Source organism: Sander lucioperca, chromosome 11 (genome assembly GCF_008315115.2).
Source record: "Sander lucioperca isolate FBNREF2018 chromosome 11, SLUC_FBN_1.2, whole genome shotgun sequence".
Taxonomy (NCBI): Eukaryota; Metazoa; Chordata; class Actinopteri; order Perciformes; family Percidae; genus Sander; species Sander lucioperca.
The window spans coordinates 24064603-24088887 of NC_050183.1; the positions used below are offsets into that span (position 1 = coordinate 24064603).

At 44.7% G+C, this 24285-nt stretch overlaps 2 protein-coding genes across 11 annotated transcripts in view; one reads left to right on the top strand and one right to left on the bottom strand.

Annotated features, from left to right (window-relative positions):
• On the bottom strand, positions 1-18361 carry tmem259 (transmembrane protein 259). 7 transcript variants are annotated; one of them, XM_031314491.2, is made up of 13 exons: positions 18034-18357; positions 15179-15268; positions 14858-15146; positions 13653-13934; positions 13265-13451; positions 11926-12036; positions 10171-10293; positions 9723-9823; positions 7031-7088; positions 5465-5548; positions 3358-3490; positions 2505-2604; positions 1-1816 (listed from the first exon to the last, which is right to left on the bottom strand). In XM_031314491.2, the coding sequence occupies exons 3-13, from the start codon at positions 15077-15079 to the stop codon at positions 1085-1087; spliced, it is 2133 nt and encodes a 710-aa protein (XP_031170351.1). In that variant the 5' UTR covers positions 15080-15146; positions 15179-15268; positions 18034-18357; the 3' UTR covers positions 1-1084. The 7 variants fall into 7 exon arrangements, with proteins under 7 accessions (XP_031170351.1, XP_031170352.1, XP_031170353.1 ...); XM_031314492.2 differs by having other exon boundaries at positions 1-1659; positions 1696-1816; positions 14858-15268; XM_031314493.2 differs by having other exon boundaries at positions 13319-13451; positions 14858-15268.
• Positions 18362-19884: 1523 nt separating this feature from the next.
• The window catches only part of med16 (mediator complex subunit 16), a 29022-nt gene continuing 24621 nt past the window's right edge, over positions 19885-24285 (top strand). The window contains exons 1-2 of one of the 4 annotated variants that reach the window (XM_036007047.1): positions 19885-20084; positions 20672-20824. In XM_036007047.1, the coding sequence (XP_035862940.1) occupies positions 20686-20824 (139 nt within the window). In that variant the 5' untranslated portion in view covers positions 19885-20084; positions 20672-20685. Of the gene's footprint in view, positions 20171-20671; positions 20825-24285 lie in introns of all 4 variants that reach the window. The other 3 variants (XM_036007049.1, XM_036007050.1, XM_036007048.1) reach the window with 3 other exon arrangements.

The window sequence follows — 24285 nt, forward strand, 5'->3', positions numbered from 1 at the left end:
AAAGGAGAAAATAATGTGGGTTTTTACTGAAACACATCTGAGTCAGCTAGTCGACGCTGACGTTTACAAGGAGCACCTGAACGCACCGGCAGACATGTGGCAGGGGGCGGGGCCTGAGGTGTGACACAGCCGCCATCATAATGCACAACCAATCAGCTGCCTCTGTCAGCTGCTGGAGTCTCCGAAGTGTCCGAAGGATTATTGATAAGGCATCCGTTCTGATCCACCGCCGCGATCAAAAACTACTTCCTGTTCCCAAAGAGTCTGTCCTTTTCAAAATAAAAGCAGATGAAAACAGAAAGCATCACAGTTCAGTTTGTGCTTCAGTCTGTCAGAGTCAGGGCGGATCCATTACTGATCATTCATGGATCAAAAACCAGACCAAAACACAACTAAGACTTTAAACTGCCATGGTATTTTATATCATGAAGATTCCTCTGTTCCCCCGTCACAAAACCAGAACCAGAACCAACACCAATAACAACACATGGGCTATCGGGATCGGCCCAGACAAACTGCTGAGGAACTGAATGAAAATCTGCAGAATTTAGCGTTGCTCGGGATGCAGATGTTACAACTTGTGAGTTTTATTATATTTATTTTAAATCAGTGAAAATATCTGTACATTCAAGGATCTTAAACGGATCAAAATCCTCCAGACCAGAACAGAGTTCAGACTTCAAACAGTTTGGTTCCCTTTGACAGGGAACCACCAACCAAACATCGGTCCCGGCCCAGAGGAATCCGTGCATCATACGGTTTATCATTAATTTAACTTTTGATCAGCACACCCAGATTAGGCAGATTATTTTTACATAAACAGCTGACAGGAAACTGAATATCTTTAGGTTGTGGACAAAACAAGACATGTGATGACGTCATCTTGGGGAACACTGATCCACATTTTAGAGACAGAACTACTCATCCATTCATCCAAAGAATAATCTTGCGGACCCTGCGGTTGGGTCAAACTGAACTAATTAATTTAGTTTTTGTTTAAAATAAGAAGTGTGTTTGTTCAGTGATGGTCCAATCACAGACCAGAGCCCTGATCAGCTGACAGACTGAGCAGCGTGTCAGGCCCTCAGGACGGCGTCTGCGGCCGCTGTGGCGCTCTGCAGTCTGTACCTGTGCCGCTCTGTGGGAGGGGGCAGTCTGTGTTTGGGCGGGGCCCCACCCCCTCCGCCCCCTCCTGCCCTCTGATTGGAGGATCTCCTCCTGTGGCTTTAATTTCTACTGAAACAACATTCAAATCTTCCATTCCTGCTCCTTTTTCTCCGCTTCCTTCTACCGTTTCGCTCTGTCTTTCTCTTTCTTCTCCTCCTCCTTCCCCCCTTTCTCCTCTTCTGTCTCCTCCCGTTTCTCCTCCGTCCACCCAGACCTCTGCCACCACGCTGGCGGCCGCTGCGTCTCCGGCGGTGCTCAGAGCTTCGGTAAAGATGGCCGCTGTTTGAGAGACCCAGTTCAGCTCTGCCCTCACCTCTCCCGCTCCTGTAGGCAGGGTGGCGTTTGATTCGCTGTGCAGCGTTTGCAGGGCGGCGTGTGGGTCAGTGTTTTCCGGTCCTGGTTCTGTCCCAGCGACTGTAGTGGCAGCGTTGTTGTTGAGGTTGTCCTGCAGCGCCTGTGCCTGGTTGTTGGCCGGCTGACCCGCTGGCTGACCTGCCTGCTGATCTGCTGGCTGACCCGCCTGCTGACCTGCTGGCTGACCCGCCTGTTGCTGACCCGCCTGCTGGTTCTGCAGAAGCATCTCCTGGATCCGGATCTGCTGTAGGATGGCAGGAAGCTCGTAGTGGTGGAAGAAGTAGATCATAGAGTGCTGAACAGGAATAAGAAGATGATGTTAGTGACAGAATATTTAGTTTAGTTTAGTTGCACAAGAAACCCACCAGACTCCATGTAAATAATCAGTACTTTTATCATGGTAAAACACACTTCATTCAAAGTGGACAGAAACTAAATAAAACTACCAAAAGCCGTCTTGGTTCATCTTTCCACTGTTCCAACAATCACCACTCTGGTTTGGTTGAAATACACCCTTAATTCACCCATTTACATGTGGAGATATGCTGGCTCTATACACGCTAAAAGTCCTGATTATTTACATGGAGTCTGGTAGAAATATGCTGGCTCTATACACGCTAAAAGTACTCATTATTTACATGGAGTCTGGTGGGTTTGGTGATGGTGACGGGGCTGTTTCATGTTAAACTAAAAGGATCTTACTCTTTAACTAAAAGGTCTATCTCTGTAGGGATCCATCCCATAATGTTGTCAGACACTTAGAATAATAATCTGAGTCTGTCAGCAGCAACAACAGAACTTTTAGTGACTCTAACTGCTACTGAACATTAGTCCTGTAGGGTTACATTACAGCTTGGTTCTTGTTAATACTGGACCAGTTTCAGAGATTGTTGGTCACATCAGACACTCAGACACACAAACATGGAGACAGAGAGTCCTGGGTGTCTTCCTGTAAGTGTGAAGATGATGAAGGTGTTTCTGACCTGGATGAAGAGCCAGGATGTGACCAGCGCCAGGCTGCTGTACTGACCGTTGAAGCGGTAGTGATAGGCGTAGAAGGCAAAGTGGTACAGATAGAAGAACCTGAGGAACCCAAACACACTCATCTTAAAGTTTTACATTCACGGATATATTGGCCCAATCCCAAAGTGATTCCTGAGGACTAAGGACTAAAGACTCAGACTTAACTGATCTCAGGTGCTGAGTGAGTGAGTGTGTGAGGCCACATGGGCTCAGATAGGTAGAAATGGGATTGGGACAGCACTTCACAAGATCACATGTTACCTTGGCGACGTTTAATAACAAAGATGTTGCTGACACTAGCCGGTTTGGGAATTTTCATTTTAAGTTTGTAGCTTTCCACACGGCCGAGGCCCAGGAGACGGCTGCCTGATTCCACGTTTTCAACCTCTTGTTCTACGAGCTGGACAGCAGGCTGGTCTGAGCTCCGTGGTCGTGTGTCGTGCTGTTGTTTACCTTTGTAATTTCCGGATTTCCCTATGGTCTCCGCGGTAAACGTCACAACGCTTTGAACTGTGGGTAATTCCCTTTGGTGAAGCCTGCATCGATGCAGACTCACGGAAAGGGCTCGGTAAGTGTGTACTCAAACCCTCACGCCCTTTGAAATTCGACATTGGGACAACCCTAAGCCCTTACCAATTTCACGAGAACGTGCACCAAAGTCTGGGAGTCTGTGAGTCCGGGCTTTGGGATTGGGCCATAGTCTCTAACTCATAGATTTATAGTTAGCAGTAAGTGTGCTGTGATTGGTCCAGCCCCGTGCCACTGGGCGTGGTTCTATAGTGCCAATGGCGTGCGGCGGTGCTGGTCACTCACCTGAGCCAGTGGCGTTTGCTGGTGTTGGTGTGGCAGCAGATGGCGTCGTACTGGTCGGCTAGCCACACGATGAGGATGATGTAGAACGCCGTTGTCGTGTCGTTGAAGAACTCCGACATGATGGCCTCCATGCCTGCAGACAGGAAGTGACATCACAGGCTCAGGGTTTAAAACCCTCCAACCAATCAGCAAAACTCAAGCAGAGACGACAGCTCGGGTATATTTTCAGAATAAACCTTTTCATAATTTATGAAAAGGTTGTAATATTATGGAGAGAAAAAAGTCAATGTTTCTTTTAGCGGGACAAAACCTCCAACCAATCAGAGAGACTCATTGGTTCCTCTCTCAGTCAAGCTCATTAATGAGCAGCGATGAACGTATGACTACAAATTCATTAATGTACATCTGTGACTGAATGTATGTATGGATATGAATGGAGGAATGAATGTATATTTATGACTGAATGAATGCATGTTTATTCATGACTGAAATAGGGCTTTGACTCTGAACTTCGTTATTCGAATATAATTTGAATATTTTAAAAAATAATGATACTCGAACGAATATTAGGCAGCCCTTAATATTCAAACCTGTTATGGGCATTATTTTTTGTAAATGTGTTTGCTTGTAAACGTTTTCAATTCAGATTCCGAGGCTTTTTCACGCATTTTAAAAAGTAACTCTCGCTCGGCCGTGGCTTGGTAGCATCCCCCCCCCCACATTCATTTCCTGGTTCTCCTTCTCCGTCAACAACATGAGATCAAGGAGAGGGTTAACTTCTCCTGGTTCTCCTCCTCTATAACAACATGAGATCAAGGAGAGGGTTAACTTCTCCTGGTTCTCCTCCTCTATAACAACATGAGATCAAGGAGAGGGTTAACTTCTCCTGGTTCTCCTTCTCTATAACAACATGAGATCAAGGAGAGGGTTAACTTCTCCTGGTTCTCCTTCTCTATAACAACATGAAATCAAGGAGAGGGTTAACTTCTCCTGGTTCTCCTTCTCTATAACAACATGAAATCAAGGAGAGGGTTAACTTCTCCTGGTTCTCCTCCTCTATAACAACATGAGATCAAGGAGAGGGTTAACTTCTCCTGCTCCAGATCTCACACCGTGGTCAGAAAGAACAGAGGAGACACTTTGTTTCTCTCACTATGACTCTAGAGTCACTACTCACTCTGAAGATAATCACACACACACACACACACACACACACACACACACACACACACACACACACACACACGCTCAACGCACACACCAGGGCACAAGTATAAACATCAGACCATCTACGTAGGCTACGGAGAAAGCTCCTAACTTCCTGTAGAAAGCATACTGTTTGTGTTTAATCCAGGGTCTGGTGACTTTTAATTAAACCAACAGTGGTGGCAGTGTGGTTTTCTTCTGGAAACATCATTGCCTGCCTATTGACATTGACTGATACACTGCCCTCTGGTGGACAGAACATATATAACTTATACCAATATAGGTCTTACTGAAGGCATTTAATGGTCAAAATATTATTAATAAATATTAGAATATATTTGAATATTAATAAACCAAAAAACTTTGAATATGATTTTTGGGAAAAAGTCAAAGCCCTAGACTGAATGTATGGATGCTTATGGAAGTAGGAATGAGTGTTTTTTAAGGCATGTATGGGAGAACAGAAGAATGTAGGAAGGATGTTTTTTTTTTGCACAAGTATAGAAAATGGTAATTTGTAATTTGCACAGCTCTCTGAGTCGCCCAAATGTTTACTGTACATTTGTCTTGTAATTGTTTGAACCCTGTGCTCTGTTGTAACTCCTGCAGCAATTTCTCTCAGTGTCCAAAACCAATGTCTCCTTGGGGGAGACTAATACAGATACTTTGACTTTTGACTCGAACAGGGACGACACAACTAATAGTATAATAATAAAGCTGTGTGGCGTTGCAGCTCTAGACAGTCAAAAGATACATTCAGCAGCACATCTGCTCCTCCAGCGGTCCGCAGTCAATGGAGCCGAAGCTTTAGACTAGACTTCAGCCTGGTCCTGCCTCAACTCACACTCTGACCGCATGGACATAGCTCAAGTTTTCAGGATGTGGGCTGATGTGGGCTTACCAACGAGGGCCAGGATGACGGTGAGCAGAGGGGCTGCTGGGAAGGCGATGGTCATGTTCATCTCCAGCATCTGAAGAAGATCCACTGAGGAGGAACAGACCGACACACAGCTGAAGGTTAGACATTCTGTTCTCACGTTTCATCAGTCAGTTCTAAACTCATCAAACTGTTTGAAATGCAAAAGACTGAACTGGATTAAACTGCATTGGGTGCAAAGACATGACTCGACCCGCCCTACTTTACCTCTGATTGGTCGGGATGGGAATCGGTGCTAAAAGGATTCTTTAAAACAAAACAAGAGCACCACACGACCGTCTTGTCTGGGACATTAAGAATTATATTTAGAAATATATATATATATATATATATATATATATAGTCACGTAGCTCTCCACAAACAGACAAAAGAGGATTAACTCAAAGTTAGGACTAGCAAATGAATGATCAGTTAAGAAGTATAGATTGTATAGCCTTTTTACATTATTTTTATCATGAAAAGACGTTTTTTAAAACTTCATATTGTTTTATTAATATTGTTTTAACTGATAATATTAGTCGGTCAAAACTCCTATTGTTAGTTAACGGTTAAACAGTTAATCATTACAATCCCTACCAGCAGGACCTGCAACCCCAGCCCTGTTATGTAGACTTAAAGGTGACCCTAACCTGATGTGGAATAACTGGTTTAAGTTCCTTTAAAGGTCCACTGTGGAGGAGTTTCTCCCGTCTAGCGTTGAAATTGTATTTTGTATTCAAACAAATAGTTTGAGGACATATTTATGAATGAAGACATTGATTTTAGCTAATAAAATACTTCAAACACTACACACTTTAAGTTAGGCTACAAAAAAACTGCAATTTAATATTTTGGCCAGTAAAAAATATGCTTGGCCAGTAGATTTTTTAATCTACCCGCCAACTTGGCCGGTGAGTCAAAAAGTTAATTTGGGACACTGGCTGCGTCACGTCTTTCCAGTAAAATACAGACGCACGTTAGACCGTTTAACTGTCTGCATTTAAACCGTGTTTAAGCCAGTTACTAGCTAACGGTAGGCTAACGTTACCGTTAGCTGCTGCCAAGTGTAGTGTTGACTAGCGTCACGTGCAGCAATGCTTCTGTTGCCTGTAACGTCCGTTTCAGAGCACCAGAGGGCAGCGCAGGAAGTAAGGAGACAGCGTAATGAGGCACCCAGATCTGTGTTGTCCTTCGGTCTGGGATATACCGGTTGCATGGAAACCGAGTTTCAGTACCCGACCCTACTAACTGGCTAGTACTGGTTACGTTCGTTGTTGGATTGGTTAGGTTCAGAAATAAGGAGTGAGATGGTCAGGGTAAGAATACCAGGGTAAGCCAATCAGAGGCAAAATAGGGCAGGACATTCCTTCACCATCCCAGGACACACAATGTGTACACTGTACTGGTTTTGTTCTGGTCTGAGTCAGTTATTGAAGTCCTGAAACTGGACCAGACTGAACTGAAGCGATTTGAACTGGACTGAACAACAACCAGTCTGAACCGGTCGGGACCGGGGGCTGTGTGACGCGATGTTTTGGGAGGAAACTGACCGATGAAAACGAAGATCTGGTGGTGAGAATATCTGAGCAGCATGGACACGGACAGAGTCTGAAACACAGAAACACAATCATCACCAGAGTCTGAAACACAGAAACACAATCATCACCCTCCTCAGACCGGCGGGGGAGGGTGTATAGCTACAGACACGGCACTCCTTCTCTTCTCTGATCTCTTCATAGTCGTCAGATTCATCTACCAACCCTTATAGAGCTGGCTCAGGTCTGCCTTGCACCAGCTCTTAGTTCTGCTGTTATAGTTTTAGACTGCCGGGAGACTTCCTTCCTTTGACACATTGAGCTCCTCTCTCCTCTCTCTTTCCATCTGTGTGCATCCATGTCCCAGAAATGCTTGTTACTAACCTAGATCTGGGGAGCTTATTCCCCGGAGTCCATATGTTTTCTCACCTCGCAGTTTTCCTTGGATTAGGGTGGCACCTAAATCATGGTTACAGCTGTCGACATGGTCCTGCACCGCCCTGCTACACCCTGCTACGCCCTGCTGCACCCTGCTACGCCCTGCTGCACCCTGCTACGCCCTGCAGTGCCCTGCTACGCTCTGCTGCGCCCTGCAGTGCCTTGCTGCACCCTGCTACGCCCTGCTGCACCCTGCTACGCCCTGCTGTGCCCTGCTGCGCCCTGCTACACCCTGCTGCGCCCTGCTGCACCCTGTTACGCCCTGCAGTGCCCTGCTACGCTCTGCTGCGCCCTGCAGTGCCTTGCTGCACCCTGCTACGCCCTGCTGCGCCCTGCAGTGCCCTGCTACGCTCTGCTACGGCCTGCTGCGCCCTGCTACGCTCTGCTACGGCCTGCTGCGCCCTGCTGCACCCTGCTACGCCCTGCAGTGCCCTGCTACACCCTGCTACGCCCTGCAGTGCTCTGCTACGCCCTGCAGTGCCCTGCTACACCCTGCAGTGCTCTGCTACGCTCTGCAGTGCCCTGCTGCACCCTGCAGTGCCCTGCAGTGCCTTGCTACGCCCTGCTACGCCCTACAGTGCCCTGCAGTGCCTTGCTACGCCCTGCAGTGCCCTGCAGTGCCTTGCTACGCCCTGCTACGCCCTGCAGTGCCCTGCTACGCTCTGCAGTGCCTTGCTACGCCCTGCAGTGCCCTGCTACGCCCAGCAGTGCCTTGCTACGCCCTGCTGCACCCTGCAGTGCCCTGCTACGCCCTGCAGTGCCCTGCTACGCCCTGCAGTGCCCTGCTGCACCCTGCAGTGCCTTGCTACGCCCTGCAGTGCCTTGCTGCGCCCTGCAGTGCCCTGCTACGCCCTGCAGTGCTGATTTATGATCCATGGTTTTTAACCTGTTCAAATCCACCTCTTTTGCTTGATTTTCGTCTATTTCTCGTTCCCAAATGGAAAAGCTTATAACAGAAGAACTGCAAGGCCAAAATGCATGTATGAGGCTTCATTTGAAACCTACATTCTTCTACTTTATGGATATGTGCTTGATGAGCATGTGATTAAAACACAACATACACTACAGCAGTTCAAACATGGTTCAAAATAGTTATTTTGGTCCCGTCTAAAAAAACGCAATTTTTGAAAAAAAACAACTAAAACATACTTTGTGCCACACTATGCAGAACACAACACATACCTTCTCCACCTTGTCAACAACACCTCTATAAAGTTTCAGATCTCTAGTCCTAACCTAATGAGAGCTAGGGAGTTTTCAGTATTTGGTATAATATGTGTCACTGGTGGGCCAAAACCTCTCCAAAACTTCTCCAAGTGACCAAATGTTGCTAAATGTTTTTACTCACTTCTATGCTGTTAGACAAAACATACTAAAGACTTAAAATTACTTACCAAATCATTTTAAATTCATTCAAACACTGTTGAACATATTTTTTTCTCATAAATCAGATGTACGTGCATGCTGGCTCTGGGAGGCGGGGCTTAGGTATGTTACCCATTCATTTGGACTGGCTCCCATTGGATATTCCTATCATGCTACGTGATTCGCTACAACTGCCATGATTGACGTGTCGATAGCCAATGACAGCTTTCCTAAAATGGCTGCTCAGAGAGATGACGCAGCATATTGACCGCTCCATAATGGGAGCGCTTGCTGTATGTCGGGGGCTGTCCCGGGGTGAAAACTAAATAGAAAAAGTTGGGGATGCTTTCGCATTGTAGGCAGCAAGATAAGGAAAACAAGCATACCCAACAACACCGTGCAGGATGAAGAGAAAATATTATTTTTGCCGACTGCAGTTGACAAAGGAGGTTAGCAAACAGTTAGCTACGGACTTTTTGTTTTGTTTTTACACAGCATTTTGTACCTACTGGATTATTTTTATGAGAAACCCTTTTGGTCTTTTGATTGTTGGACCCTGATGGACTAAATGAATATAAACAATTAGGAAATGGGCGCATATTCAGACTTTACAACTGCTTCAAAGGTAAGAAGTCGTCACTTTTAATCCTTCTTTTTTTGTTTAAGAGGTCTGTACATCTAAATGAATCATGTTTGTTGCTATGATTTCCATTAAATTAACTTCAGAATTGGATAGCTGAGAATCTAACCGATCTAATGATGTGTAATATGTCCATATTGACAAAAGTGTCACATTCGTGAAATAATTTTTAATGTTGAAATATTAATAAATATTAAAAACGGCCCGCCGGCGGGCCGATGGGAATTAACAGGTTAAAGTGCGGCTGTTTGCATCGTGACTTACGAAGATGACCATGATGACGAAGGCGGCCAGGTACGACGTTCTGGCCATCCACATGCTGACGAAGCGGTAATGTTCTCCAGACACCACGTTCCTCAGGAACCCTGCGGAGAACCACGCTGTGACATCACCAACCTGCTGATGACTCACAGCTCCAGATACACTGACATCACACACCGTCTGCAAAACTACCTTAGAATTTACCTCACTGACCCCAATACAAGATGTCTCTCTCTCTCCTCCCTTTCTGTCTCTCTCTCTCTGTCTCCCTTTGTCTCTCTCTCTTTCTGTCTCTCTCTCTTTCTGTCTCTCTCTCCTCCCTTTCTGTCTCTCTCCTTCTACCTCTCCCTTTCTGTCTCCCTCTCTCTCCCCTTCTCCCTTTGTTTGTCTGTCTCTCTCTCTCTCTCTCCTACCTTTCTGTCTCTCTCCCTCTCTCTCCGTGTTTCTGTACCTTTGTTCTCCTCGTTCTCAGCGAGCGCCTTCACGCTGGACATCAGGATGTCGTCGTAGCCCAAAAACTCGTCCAGCAGAAAGCGACTGAATCCGTCACCGAAACACTCGTCCTTCATGGGATCTGAAAGGTTTCATCACAGGGGTTAAAGTCATGTGACTGAAAGGTAGTGTTTAGGCCTTTGTCTTAAAGAGTAAGATCCTTTTAGTTTAATATTAAAAATCCCCATCACCAAAACTACCAGACTCCATGTAAATAATCAGTACTTTTAGCGTGTATAGAGCCAGCATATTTCCACCAGACTCCATGTAAATAATCACTACTTTTAGCGTGCATAGAGCCAGCATATCTCCACCAGACTCCATGTAAATAATCAGTACTTTTAGCGTGTATAGAGCCAGCATATTTCCACCAGACTCCATGTAAATAATCAGTACTTTTAGCGTGTATAGAGCCAGCATATCTCCACCAGACTCCATGTAAATAATCAGTACTTTTAGCGTGTATAGAGCCAGCATATTTCCACCAGACTCCATGTAAATAATCAGGAGTTTTAGCATGTATAGAGCCAGCATATTTCCACCAGACTCCATGTAAATAATCACTACTTTTAGCGTGTATAAAGCCAGCATATCTCCACCAGACTCCATGTAAATAATCAGTACTTTTAGCGTGTATAGAGCCAGCATATCTCCACCAGACTCCATGTAAATAATCAGGACTTTTAGCATGTATAGAGCCAGCATATTTCCACCAGACTCCATGTAAATAATCAGTACTTTTAGCGTGTGTAGAGCCAGCATATTTCCACCAGACTCCATGTAAATAATCAGGACTTTTAGCGTGTATTGGGCCAGCATATTTCCACCAGACTCCATGTAAATAATCAGGACTTTTAGCGTGTATAGAGCCAGCATATTTCCACCAGACTCCATGTAAATAATCAGGACTTTTAGCGTGTATAGAGCCAGCATATCTCCAGACTTCATGTAAATAATCAGTACTTTTAGCGTGTATAGAGCCAGCATATCTCCACCAGACTCCATGTAAATAATCAGGACTTTTAGCATGTATAGAGCCAGCATATTTCCACCAGACTCCATGTAAATAATCAGTACTTTTAGCGTGTGTAGAGCCAGCATATTTCCACCAGACTCCATGTAAATAATCAGGACTTTTAGCGTGTATTGGGCCAGCATATTTCCACCAGACTCCATGTAAATAATCAGGACTTTTAGCGTGTATAGAGCCAGCATATTTCCACCAGACTCCATGTAAATAATCAGGACTTTTAGCGTGTATAGAGCCAGCATATCTCCAGACTTCATGTAAATAATCAGTACTTTTAGCGTGTATAGAGCCAGCATATCTCCACCAGACTCCATGTAAATAATCAGTACTTTTAGAGTGTATAGAGCCAGCATATCTCCACATGTAAATGGCTGAATTAAGGGTTTATTTCAACCAAACCTTTAACTAAAAGGTCTATCTCTGTAGGGATCCATCCCATAATGTTGTCAGACACTTAGAATAATAATCTGAGTCTGTCAGCAGTTTCAGAGATTGTTGTTCCATCAGACACTCAGACACAGAAACATGGAGACAGAGAGTTTTCATTTAAAGTCATGTACTGAGGCAGACAGGTGTTAAAGTCATGTGACTGTGAGACAGCGTCATGTGACTGTGAGACAGGGTCATGTGAGTGTGAGACAGGGTCATGTGAGTGTGAGACAGGGTCATGTGACTGCGTCTCACCCAGAGTGACGACCATGACGGGGATGTTGAGTCTCTGTCTGGTGCTCTGAGACAGACGCAGGAAGCCGTACTCCAGAGAATACTCCACGATGTATTCCTCCTGAGGCCACACTGCAACAACAGACAGAACAGACTGATCCCACTGCAACAACAGACAGAACAGACTGATCCCACTGCAACAACAGACAGAACAGACTGATCCCACTGCAACAGACAGAACAGACTGATCCCACTGCAACAACAGACAGAACAGACTGATCCCACTGCAACAGACAGAACAGACTGATCCCACTGCAACAACAGACAGAACAGACTGATCCCACTGCAACAGACAGAACAGACTGATCCCACTGCAACAACAGACAGAACAGACTGATCCCACTGCAACAGACAGAACAAACAGAACAGACTGATCCCACTGCAACAACAGACAGAACAGACTGATCCCACTGCAACAGACAGAACAAACAGAACAGACTGATCCCACTGCAACAGACAGAACAGACTGATCCCACTGCAACAACAACAGACAGAACAGACTGATCCCACTGCAACAACAGACAGAACAGACTGATCACAACAACAGACAGAACAGACTGAGTGGGACTGATCAGAATCAGATGGAAAGCATTCAGGTGACCAAGTGTCTACACAGGAGACGCTCTGGATCCAAAAACACGGCGAAAGAAAGACCTATTTTACAAACGTAACGATGTTTGTAAAAACCTGTAGTGACCCAAATGTAAGACTTGTTTTCCCTATATGTGAAAAAGTGAGTTGGTCATACTGTTTATTCTGGGTCTAGACTTTTAAACAATAATCAGCTACATGTCAGAGCCGGATGACACCAAACGGCCTTCAGTGGGAACATGAGACGCAGAGTTTCAAACCTTTCTGAAGCCAGAGATTAACCAGCAGGTAAACACGGTAAACTATTCAGCATTACCCAAAACAATATCATGCAGAGTTAAAGGAGACTTTAAAATAGAGATGGAAGAGAGGAAGATGAGAGGAGGAAGAGGGGAGGAAGACGAAGATGAGGAGGATGAGAGGAGAAACAGAGGAGGAAGATGAGGAAGGGAAGATGAGGAAGAGAGGAAGAGAGGAAGGGAAGATGAGAGGAGGAAGAGAGGAGGAAGAGAGGAAGATGAGGAAGGGAAAAGGGAAGAAGAAGAAGAGGAGGAAGATGAGAGGAGGAAGAGAGGAGGAAGAAGATGAAGATGAAGAAGGGAGAGAGGAAGAGGAGGAGGAGCAGAGGAAGAGGAGGAAGATGAAGATGAGGAAGATGAAGGTGAGGAAGGGAGCGAGGAAGAGGAGGAGGAGCAGAGGAAGAGTTTACCTGCTCTGGTCATCATCTCCAGCTCAGACACTGAGTCGTCCAGGGGCTGCATACCTTTAGTGGTCTGACTGAAGGAGACGTCCTGACTGCCATTCCCTCCTCCTCCTGCCCCTCCCCCTGCTCCGCCCCCTCCGACTCCTCCTCCAATCAGAGACGGCTTCAGACGAGGCTCCATGTCCAGATCAAACTGCAGCACAGCAAACAGGAAACAGCAAACACACATATAAACATTCATTTAACTTATCAACAACACATTTTATCCAAAGAACTACAGGAAGGAATCAATCAATGTATTATGGACCAGACCATGTATGTATTATGGGATGTATTATGGGCCGGACCAACTAACCGGAGAACTAACCATGTTACGTCTGCGTCTGCGTCTCACCTGCACGGAGCTGTTGTCGAACATCTCTATGGTCATCTCCTCCTCTTCCTCGTCTTCCTCCTGCAGCGCTGCCAGGCTAAGCCCCGCCCCCAGCGCCTCCTGCAGGCCGGCCGCGGCGTCGTAGTGCTGCAGGAAGACGGGCGCGCGGCTGGAGTTCCTCTGAATTTCCACCCGCAGGATGCCGTCCCGCGGCCAGCGCTCCCTCACCGCCTCCAGGCAGTCGATAGGCGAGCGAGAGAAGGCGATGTGGATGTAGGCGAGGATGAAGAGGACGAAGAGCGCCTGGCCAGGAACACAGGGGAGATAATGCTGTCAGATGTTCCCTAGATGTTCCCCAGATGTTGCCCAGATGTTGTCTAGATGCTGCCCAGATGTTCCCTAGATGTTGCCCAGATGTTGCCTAGATGTTCCCCAGATGTTGCCTAGATGTTGCCCAGATGTTTCCCAGATGCTGCCCAGATGTGTCCCAGATGTGTCCTAGATGTTACCCAGATGTGTCCTAGATGTTCCCCAGATGTGTCCTAGATGTTCCCCAGATGCTGCCCAGATGTTCCCTAGATGCTGCCCAGATGTTCCCTAGATGCTGCCCAGATGCTGCCCAGATGTTCCCTAGATGCTGCCCAGATGTTCCCTAGATGCTGCCCAGATGTTTCCTAGATGCTGCCCAGATGTTCCCTAGATGTTCCCTAGATGCTGCCCAGATGTTCCCTAGATGCTGCCCAGATGTTGCCCGGATGTTTCCTAGATGTTGCCCGGATGTTTCCTAGATGTTGCCCGGATGTTTCCTAGATGTTGCCCAGATGTTCCTAGATGTTGCCCAGATGTTTCCTAGATGCTGCCCAGATGTTTCCTAGATGCTGCCCAGATGTTTCCTAGATGCTGCCCAGATGTTCCCTAGATGCTGCCCAGATGTTGCCCGGATGTTTCCTAGATGTTGCCCGGATGTTTCCTAGATGTTGCCCAGATGTTCCTAGATGTTGCCCAGATGTTTCCTAGATACTGCCCAGATGTTTCCTAGATGCTGCCCAGATGTTCCCTAGATGCTGCCCAGATGTTGCCCGGATGTTTCCTAGATGTTGCCCGGATGTTTCCTAGATGTTGCCCAGATGTTCCCTAGATGTTGCCCAGATGTTCCCTAGATGTTCCCCAGATGTTGCCCGGATGTTGCCCAGATGTTCCCTAGATGTTGCCCAGATGTTCCCTACCTTTAGCAGGACGAAGAACTCGAAGACCCTCCTGAAGGACGGCGGGAACAGTCGGGCGTAGGTGACGGCCATCTTGAAGAAGAGCGCGTGGAAGAGGCGGTCCCGGACGTTGATGAGCGGGTTCTGGTTGATGTTGGGGTTCCGGAGCCGGTTGGGTCCCATGTTGTTGTTGTTGTTGTTGTTCAGAGGGACGTTGTTGTTGTTGGGCTGGTTCTCAGACATGATGAGTCGCTGTGTTACTCCGCACACAGCACACTGACTAACAGCTGATCCTAGGTCAGCATGGCTCCTCTCAGCCAATCAGATCACTGCCAGGGAAACCTCTCAGCCAATCAGATCACAGCCAGGGAAGCCTCTCAGCCAATCACGAAGTTTGAGGGAGGAAAGAAAGACTTCTCCACACAGATGACTCTGAAAAGAAACCAAATAAATCTTTGATTAATGAATTGATAGTTCCAGATGTTTTTACCGCTGCTCAGTTTAAATATTGGCGTTTTTCCATAACGTGGTACCTGCTTGACTCGCCTCGACACACTGTGCGTCCGTTTCCCGTTGCAGATTTTAGTACCGCCTCAGCGTGGCTGGTCGTTATGCCGTATCGATGCATACACCAGCGCACAAGTTAAAACATCAGGCCACTTGAGTTTGTTTTACAGTTCTGTGGAGGCTCCACCAGAGCTTTCTCCGTAGCCTGTGTAAAAGTGGCCTGATGTTTATACTTGTGCGCTGGTGTGTGCGTGGAGCCGGCCATGTGTGTGTGTAGTTAGGCTACGGCGAAAGCTCTACCGGAGCCTCCGCAGAACTGTAAAACAAGCGGCGCCGCAGTAAACTACTGTGACCTAACGCAACACACACACAGAACGTTGAAGATGTGTGATGCCAGAAGACACATTTAGTTTCTAAAGAAGCTGGAGGCAGCAAAAAAAAACAGCTGGCTAAACTGTTTAAAAATAGCAGGTTTGTTCAGGACACCCTGTCTGTCGCTTTTTCCACATCTTACCTGGTAGACCGAACCTACCGGGTAACCTGGAGAGGATCTACCTCAGAACCTTGCCCACTCAAAACTGGCGTTCCTCAGGGATCAGTCCTGGGTCCCCTCCTCTTCTCTCTGTACACCAACTCTCTCGGGTCTGTCATTCAGTCGCACAGCTTTTCTTATCACAGCTACGCAGATGACACCCAACTAATTCTCTCCTTTCCTGAGTCTGAAACTCAGGTAGCAGCACGTATCTCGGCCTGTCTGACTGACATCTCTTCTTGGATGTCCACACACCATCTGAAACTCAACCTCGACAAGACTGAGCTCCTTCCTTCCTTTCCTTCCAGGGAAGGGCTCTCCTTCCCAAGACCTGACTATAACAATAGACAACTCTGTGGTAGTCCCCACCCAGACTGCTAGAAACCTGTGGTAGTCCCCACCCAGACTGCTAGAAACCTGGGTGTGACACTTGACGACCAACTCTCCATTGCTGCAACCACCCGATCATGTAGATACATGCTGCATAACATCAGAAGGATACGTCCCCTTCTAACGCAGAAGGCGGCTCAGGTTCTGGTTCAGGCTCTAGTCATCTCACGTCTAGACTACTGCAACTCCCTCCTGATTGGCCTGCCTGCATGTGCCATCCGACCCCTGCAGCTCATTCAGAACACAGCAGCTCGGCTTGTCTTCAACCTCCCCAAGTTCTCTCACACTACACCTCTCCTCCGCTCTCTTCACTGGTTACCAACTGCTGCAAGACACTAGTACTCACATAAAGTACACTAGTACTATCATACAGTACACTAGTACTCTCATACAGGGCCATGAAGGGATCAGCCCCAGCATACATCCAGGACATGGTCCAACCCTATACCCCAACCCCCCCACTCTGCATCAGCCAACCTGCTTGCTGCCCCCCCCCACAGCGAGGGAGAACTCCTGGCTCCTAAATGGTGGAATGAGCTCCCTGTTGACATCAGGATGGCTGAAAGCCTACACATCTTCCACCGGAGGCTAAAAACACATCTCTTCTGACTACACCTCGGATAAAGAATGAAATAAGACAAAAAAAAAAAAAAAAACTATACATATCTATAGATATATGTATTCTTAAAGCTGCACTTTCATATGGCTCTTTGTAGTTTAGTGACTAAAGATGGAAGACTGAAGTTACTGTAGAGGTTATTAAATATTACATTAATCTCTGAATCCTCCTTCCTTCCCTCTCTCCTTCCTCCTTTACTTTCCTTCTATCCTCTCTCTCCCTCTCTCTCCTTCCGCCTTTCCTTCTATCCTTCCTTCCTTCCCTACGTACTTCCTTTAAGTCTTCTTTCCTTTGTTCCCTTCTTCAATCCTTCCTTATTTATTCCTCCTTTACCTTCCTTCCCTCTTATTTCCGTCCTTGCCTCCTCCCTCGTTTCCTTCCCTCCTAACATGCGTGTCCATATAAACTGCAGAGCTGCAGACATTAACCGATGAGCCATCAACTATTAAACTATTCTGATAATCATTCATCGGTTGGAGTCATGTCTTTATGATAAACTAGTGTTAACTATGAGTATGATCTAGTTTCTCCTCTGGGACAGGAAACTCAACATCTTTGAGTTGTTGACAAAACAAGACATGTGATGACGTCATATAGGAACTTTTGGGAAACACTGATCCATAATATTTTAACGTTAGAGACCAAACTACTCATCCATTCAAACTGTAAACAGCTAGTATCTATGTGTCAGTGCTAACGTTAGCTGTGTGTTAGCATGTCTCTGGATTACCGGTTATTGAGTCCGCAGCATGCTAACGTTAGCTGTGTGTTAGCGTGTCTCTGGATTACCGGTTATTGAGTCCGCAGCATGCTAACAACGTTAGCTGTGTGTTAGCGTGTCTCTGGATTACCTGTTATTGAGTCCGCAGCATGCTAACGTTAGCTGTGTGTTAGCATGTCTCTGGATTACCTGTTATTGAGTCCGCAGCATGCTAACGTTAGCTGTGTGTTAGCATGTCTCTGGATTACCTGTTATTGAGTCCGCAGCATGCTAACGTTAGCTGTGTGTTAGCGTGTGTCTGGATTACCTGTTATTGAGTCCGCAGCATGCTAACAACGTTAGCTGTGTGTTAGCATGGGTCTGGATTACCTGTTATTGAGTCCGCAGCATGCTAATGTTAGCTGTGTGTTAGCGTGTGTCTGGATTACCTGTTATTGAGTCCGCAGCATGCTAACGTTTCCTCTTCATCAGAACTAACAAACAGACTCAGAAACAGCAGCTAGCCGGTTAGCATGCTCCGTTAGCTGCGCTGTACAGGTGAATATAACGCTAGAGGAGCTAGCAGCTAACAGCCAGCATGTAGCAGACTCAGTGTGGAGTCATTTTAGTTTTATTTACAGACTTTAGGCGGTTAAACTCGGAGCTAAGAGGCTAACAGAGGCTAACAGGACGGCTGGTAGCTAGGAACCAAAACCAGAGCGGAAATACGGGTCCTAACGTAGGTAGCTGTATCCCCAGAGCGCTGCCGGGGGATACAGCTAAGACCGGAAGTACGCAACATTACGCTATCTTTCATTAACGGTTTTTCAAATGTACATTCACTATATATATATATTTCATATTTATTTTAATGTTATATGACGTCATATGTTCCTGTATAAGTAGTAGTACTAATACTAATGTGTAGTAGTGTGTATACTGTGCTGTATATAAATATATTGGCCATATTGGCCTATATGGAAAACACAGATGATAATTCAAAATATATCAGAAATATAATATTAAGTATGGTTTTGGGTATTTTTAAGTTGTTGTATGTAAATCCTGGAGCTTTCTACACACACACACACACACACAGACACACACACATACAGACACACACACAGACACACACACACACACACACACACACACACACAAACACACATACACACGCACACACACACACACACACAAACACACACACACACACACACACACACACACAGACATACACACACACACACACACACACACACACACACACACACACACACATACAGACACACACACACACACACACACACACACACACACACACAGACAAAGACACACACACACAGACAAAGACACACATACACAGACACACACACACACACACACACACAGACACACACACACACACACACACACAGACAAAGACACACATACACAGACACACACACACACACACAGACACACACACACACACACACACACAGACACACACACACACAGACACACACACAGACACACACACACAAACACACACACACACACACAGACATACACACACACACACACAGACAAAGACACACATACACAGACACACACACACACACACACACACATACAGACACACACACACACAGACACACACACACACACACAGACACACACACACACACTCTGCTGTATAATTATATATATTTAATGTTGACTGTTTGCAAATTACATTTCTAGAAATTAAACATATATATAATTTATGAATAAATGGAATAAATCATTTTATTATAAATAAATATGTTTAATTCCTGAATTCTAAAGTGATTAAAGCCGAGATTCTGAACATGTTTGTTTATGAATATTAATATTATTGGAGATGTATTTATTTATATTTATTTATATGTATTTATATTTATTTATATTTCTTTATATTTATGTTCTGTATGTTAAAGCATTGAATAAAAACAATAAAAGAAATGTGTGTAAATATAACATTCATTCATGTTAATTTAAACATCTGGAACCGTCACAAAATTAGTTAAAAAATTAAACATATTTATATATATTTAAATATAAAATTATATTTTTCTGTTCTACTCATAGTAGCTGATACAAACCGCCTGAATTGTTTTGAGTAAAGTTTTGGGGGGGAAATCCTCGTCTTTGGCTTTCATTTCCTTTTGATATTTTGGTGTTAGTTTATTTGACTTTTAATTAATATTCTCCCTGGTTTTTGATTTTTTGTGCGCGTGTTTAAATGTTTGTTTACTGTTTTTTAGACAGGCAGATGCGGAAGGAGCCCTGTGGACGACCGGCGGGGTCCTCACACACACACTGTCTGAATGAACGGTGGACGGTTTGTTTGTGTGTTCCCCCCGCGGATATTATGTTTATTATATATTTAATATTCCGTTAAACAGCACAGACAGACTCTATACTTCTTAAACTTCCGTTTGGACAGGAAACGGATTTATTTCAGTTTGATCTGCGTCATTGGAGCTGAAATCAAAAGGAGGTAAGCTAACGTTAGCAGCTAACAGCTAGCGACATTAGCATCTGTTAAATCAACTGTAGTGACTGGAGTCTGGTGACAGAGAGAAAGTAAAGAAAAGACAGGAACAAGGAAACAGCTTTAATATGTACAATGTATTTATATACAAATATAGAATAAAAAGGTACTATGAGCATACATAGTGTATATATGAAAAATATAGAATATATATACAAATATGTAAGCTAGTCTAAGACAAAGCTACATTGAGTCCATCTGTTAAATGGGCTGTAATCTGAATGGAGTCTGGTAGGAAGGTCTTATTAATCCCAAACTGGGACATGACTGTTATAGCAGCTGGTATAAGATTATACAGCACACACACACACACACACACACACACACACACACACACGCCCTGCTATTCTCTTAAAGAGATCGAAGCAGCAGAACCAGGACTCAGCCTTCAAAATGCAGACCTAGACCTTACCTACCCTAACCCACTCCATGGTGTGTGTGTGTGTGTGTGTGTGTGTGTGTGTGTGTGTGTGTGTGTGTGTGTGTGTGTGTGTGTGTAGGGTGTGTGTAGGGTGTGTGTGGAGCTTGCTGAGAGCTGAGTAGGATCATGGAGCTGGCCTACGTGTGTGAGTGGGAGAAACGTCCGAAGAGCGTCCACTGTCCCTCGGTCCCGCTGGTCTGCTCCTGGTCCTGCAGAAACCTGGTGGCCTTCACCACAGACCTGAAGAACGACTCCGACGACACAGGTACACACAGTACACACACTATATACACACAGTACACACAGTACACACAGGTACACACAGTATTGTCACAAGCCGGCTCACAGCCTGTGGCAAAGAATGAGGAGACACCAACAACAAGTATAGGCCAATCAAGATATTTATTGTAAATCAAAACAATTAACTTTAAACAAAGAAAAAGGAATGAAGTATGAGAATGTCATAATGTAAGGTGTATGTCAAGTGCATGAATGAGTAAATCTGTGTGTGTGTGTGTGTGTGTGTGTGTGTGTGTGTGTGTGTGTGTGTGTGTGAAAATGGCTGAGTTAAAACTATAAAGGAACAAACAAAACAGGATCATACCTGGAGGAGCAGAGAGAGAGAAGAGTGGTTAGAAGCAGTTTAAATACCCTGAGCCCAGGTGGCTCCAATCACTAACGACCCTCCTCTGCCTGCAGGAGGAACCTCCCCTGCAATGCAGAGGAGGGTCGTAACAGTATATACACACAGTACACACACAGTACACATACTGCTGATTTTGCAGTATGTGTAGTACTTTCTTCCAAAGCATGTAGAGGTCTGTAATTGTTATCATAGGTACTCTTCAACTGTGAGAGACAGAATCTAAAACAAAAACAAAAATCACATTGTATGATTTTTAAATAATTAATTTGCATTTTATTGCATGACATAAGTATTTGATACATCAGACAAGCAGAACTTAATATTTGGTACAGAAACCTTTGTTTGTAATTACAGAGATCATACGTTTCCTGTAGTTCTTGACCAGGTTAGCACACACTGCAGCAGGGATTTTGGCCCACTCCTCCATACAGACCTTCTCCAGATCCTTCAGGTTTCGGGGCTGTCGCTGGGCCATACGGACTTTCAGCTCTCTCCAAAGATGTTCTATTGGGTTCAGGTCTGGAGGACTGGCTAGGCCACTCCAGGACCTGGAGATGCTTCTTACGGAGCCACTCCTTAGTTGCCCCGGCTGTGTGTTTCGGGTCGTTGTCATGCTGGAAGACCCAGCCTCGACCCATCTTCAATGCTCTAACTGAGGGAAGGAGGTTGTTGGCCAAGATCTGGCGATACATGGCCCCATCCATCCTCCCCTCAACACGGTGCAGTCGTCCTGTCCCCTTTGCAGAAAAGCATCCCCAAAGAATGATGTTTCCACCTCCATGCTTCACAGTTGGGATGGTGTTCTTGGGGTTGGACTCATCCTTCTTCTTCCTCCAAACACCGCGAGTGGAGTTTAGACCAAAAAGCTCTATTTTTGTCTCATCAGACCACATGACCTTCTCCCATTCCTCCTCTGGATCATCCAGATGGTCATTAGCAAACTTCAGACGGGCCTGGACATGCGCTGGCTTGAGCAGGGGGACCTTGCGTGCGCTGCAGGATTTTAATCCATGACGGCGTAGTGTGTTACTAATGGTTTTCTTTGATTATTATGAATATACTATGAATTATTTAAAAATCATACAATGTGATTTTCTGGATTGTTGTTTTAGATTCTGTCTCTCGCAGTTGAAGAGTACCTATGATAAAGATTACAGACCTCTACATGCTTAGTAAGTAGGAAAACCTGCAAAATCAGCAGTGGATCAAATACTTGTTCTCCCCCATATATATACACAGGTACACACAGGTATACACAATACATACACACATACACAATCACACACAGGTATACACAATACATACACAGGTACACACAGGTATACACAATACATACACAGGTACACACAGGTATACACAATACATACACAATCACACACAGGTATACACAATACATACACACATACACAATCACACACAGGTATACACAATACATACACAATCACACACAGGTATACACAATACATACACACATACACAATCACACACAGGTATACACAATACATACACACATACACAATCACACACAGGTATACACAATACATACACAGGTACACACAGGTATACACAATACATACACAGGTACACACAGGTATACACAATACATACACAATCACACACAGGTATACACAATACATACACACATACACAATCACACACAGGTGTACACAATACATACACACATACACAATCACACACACAGGTATACACAATACATACACACATACACAATCACACACAGGTATACACAATACATACACAATCACACACAGGTATACACAATACATACACACATACACAATCACACACAGGTATACACAATACATACATACACAATCACACACAGGTATACACAATACATACACACATACACAATCACACACAGGTATACACAATACATACACACATACACAATCACACACAGGTATACACAATACATACACACATACACAATCACACACAGGTATACACAATACATACACACATACACAATCACACACAGGTATACACAATACATACACAATCACACACAGGTATACACAATACATACACACATACACAATCACACACAGGTATACACAATACATACATACACAATCACACACAGGTATACACAATACATACACACATACACAATCACACACAGGTATACACAACATATACACACATACACAATCACACACAGGTATACACAATACATACACACATACACAATCACACACAGGTATACACAATACACACATACACAATCACACACAGGTATACACAATACATACACAGGTACACACAGGTATACACAATACATACACATACACAATCACACACAGGTATACACAATACATACACACATACACAATCACACACAGGTATAGACAATACACACATACACAATCACACACAGGTATACACAATACATACACAGGTACACACAGGTGTACACAATACATACACACATACACAATCACACACAGGTATACACAATACACACATACACAATCACACACAGGTATACACAATACATACACAATCACACACAGGTATACACAATACATACACACATACACAATCACACACAGGTATACACAATACATACACACATACACAATCACACACAGGTATACACAATACATACACACATACACAATCACACACAGGTATACACAATACATACATACACAATCACACAGGTATACACAATACATACATACACAATCACACAGGTATACACAATACATACACACATACACAATCACACACAGGTATACACAACATATACACACATACACAATCACACACAGGTATACACAATACATACACACATACACAATCACACACAGGTATACACAATACACACATACACAATCACACACAGGTATACACAATACATACACAGGTACACACAGGTATACACAATACATACACATACACAATCACACACAGGTATACACAATACATACACACATACACAATCACACACAGGTATACACAATACACACATACACAATCACACACAGGTATACACAATACATACACAGGTACACACAGGTATACACAATACATACACATACACAATCACACAC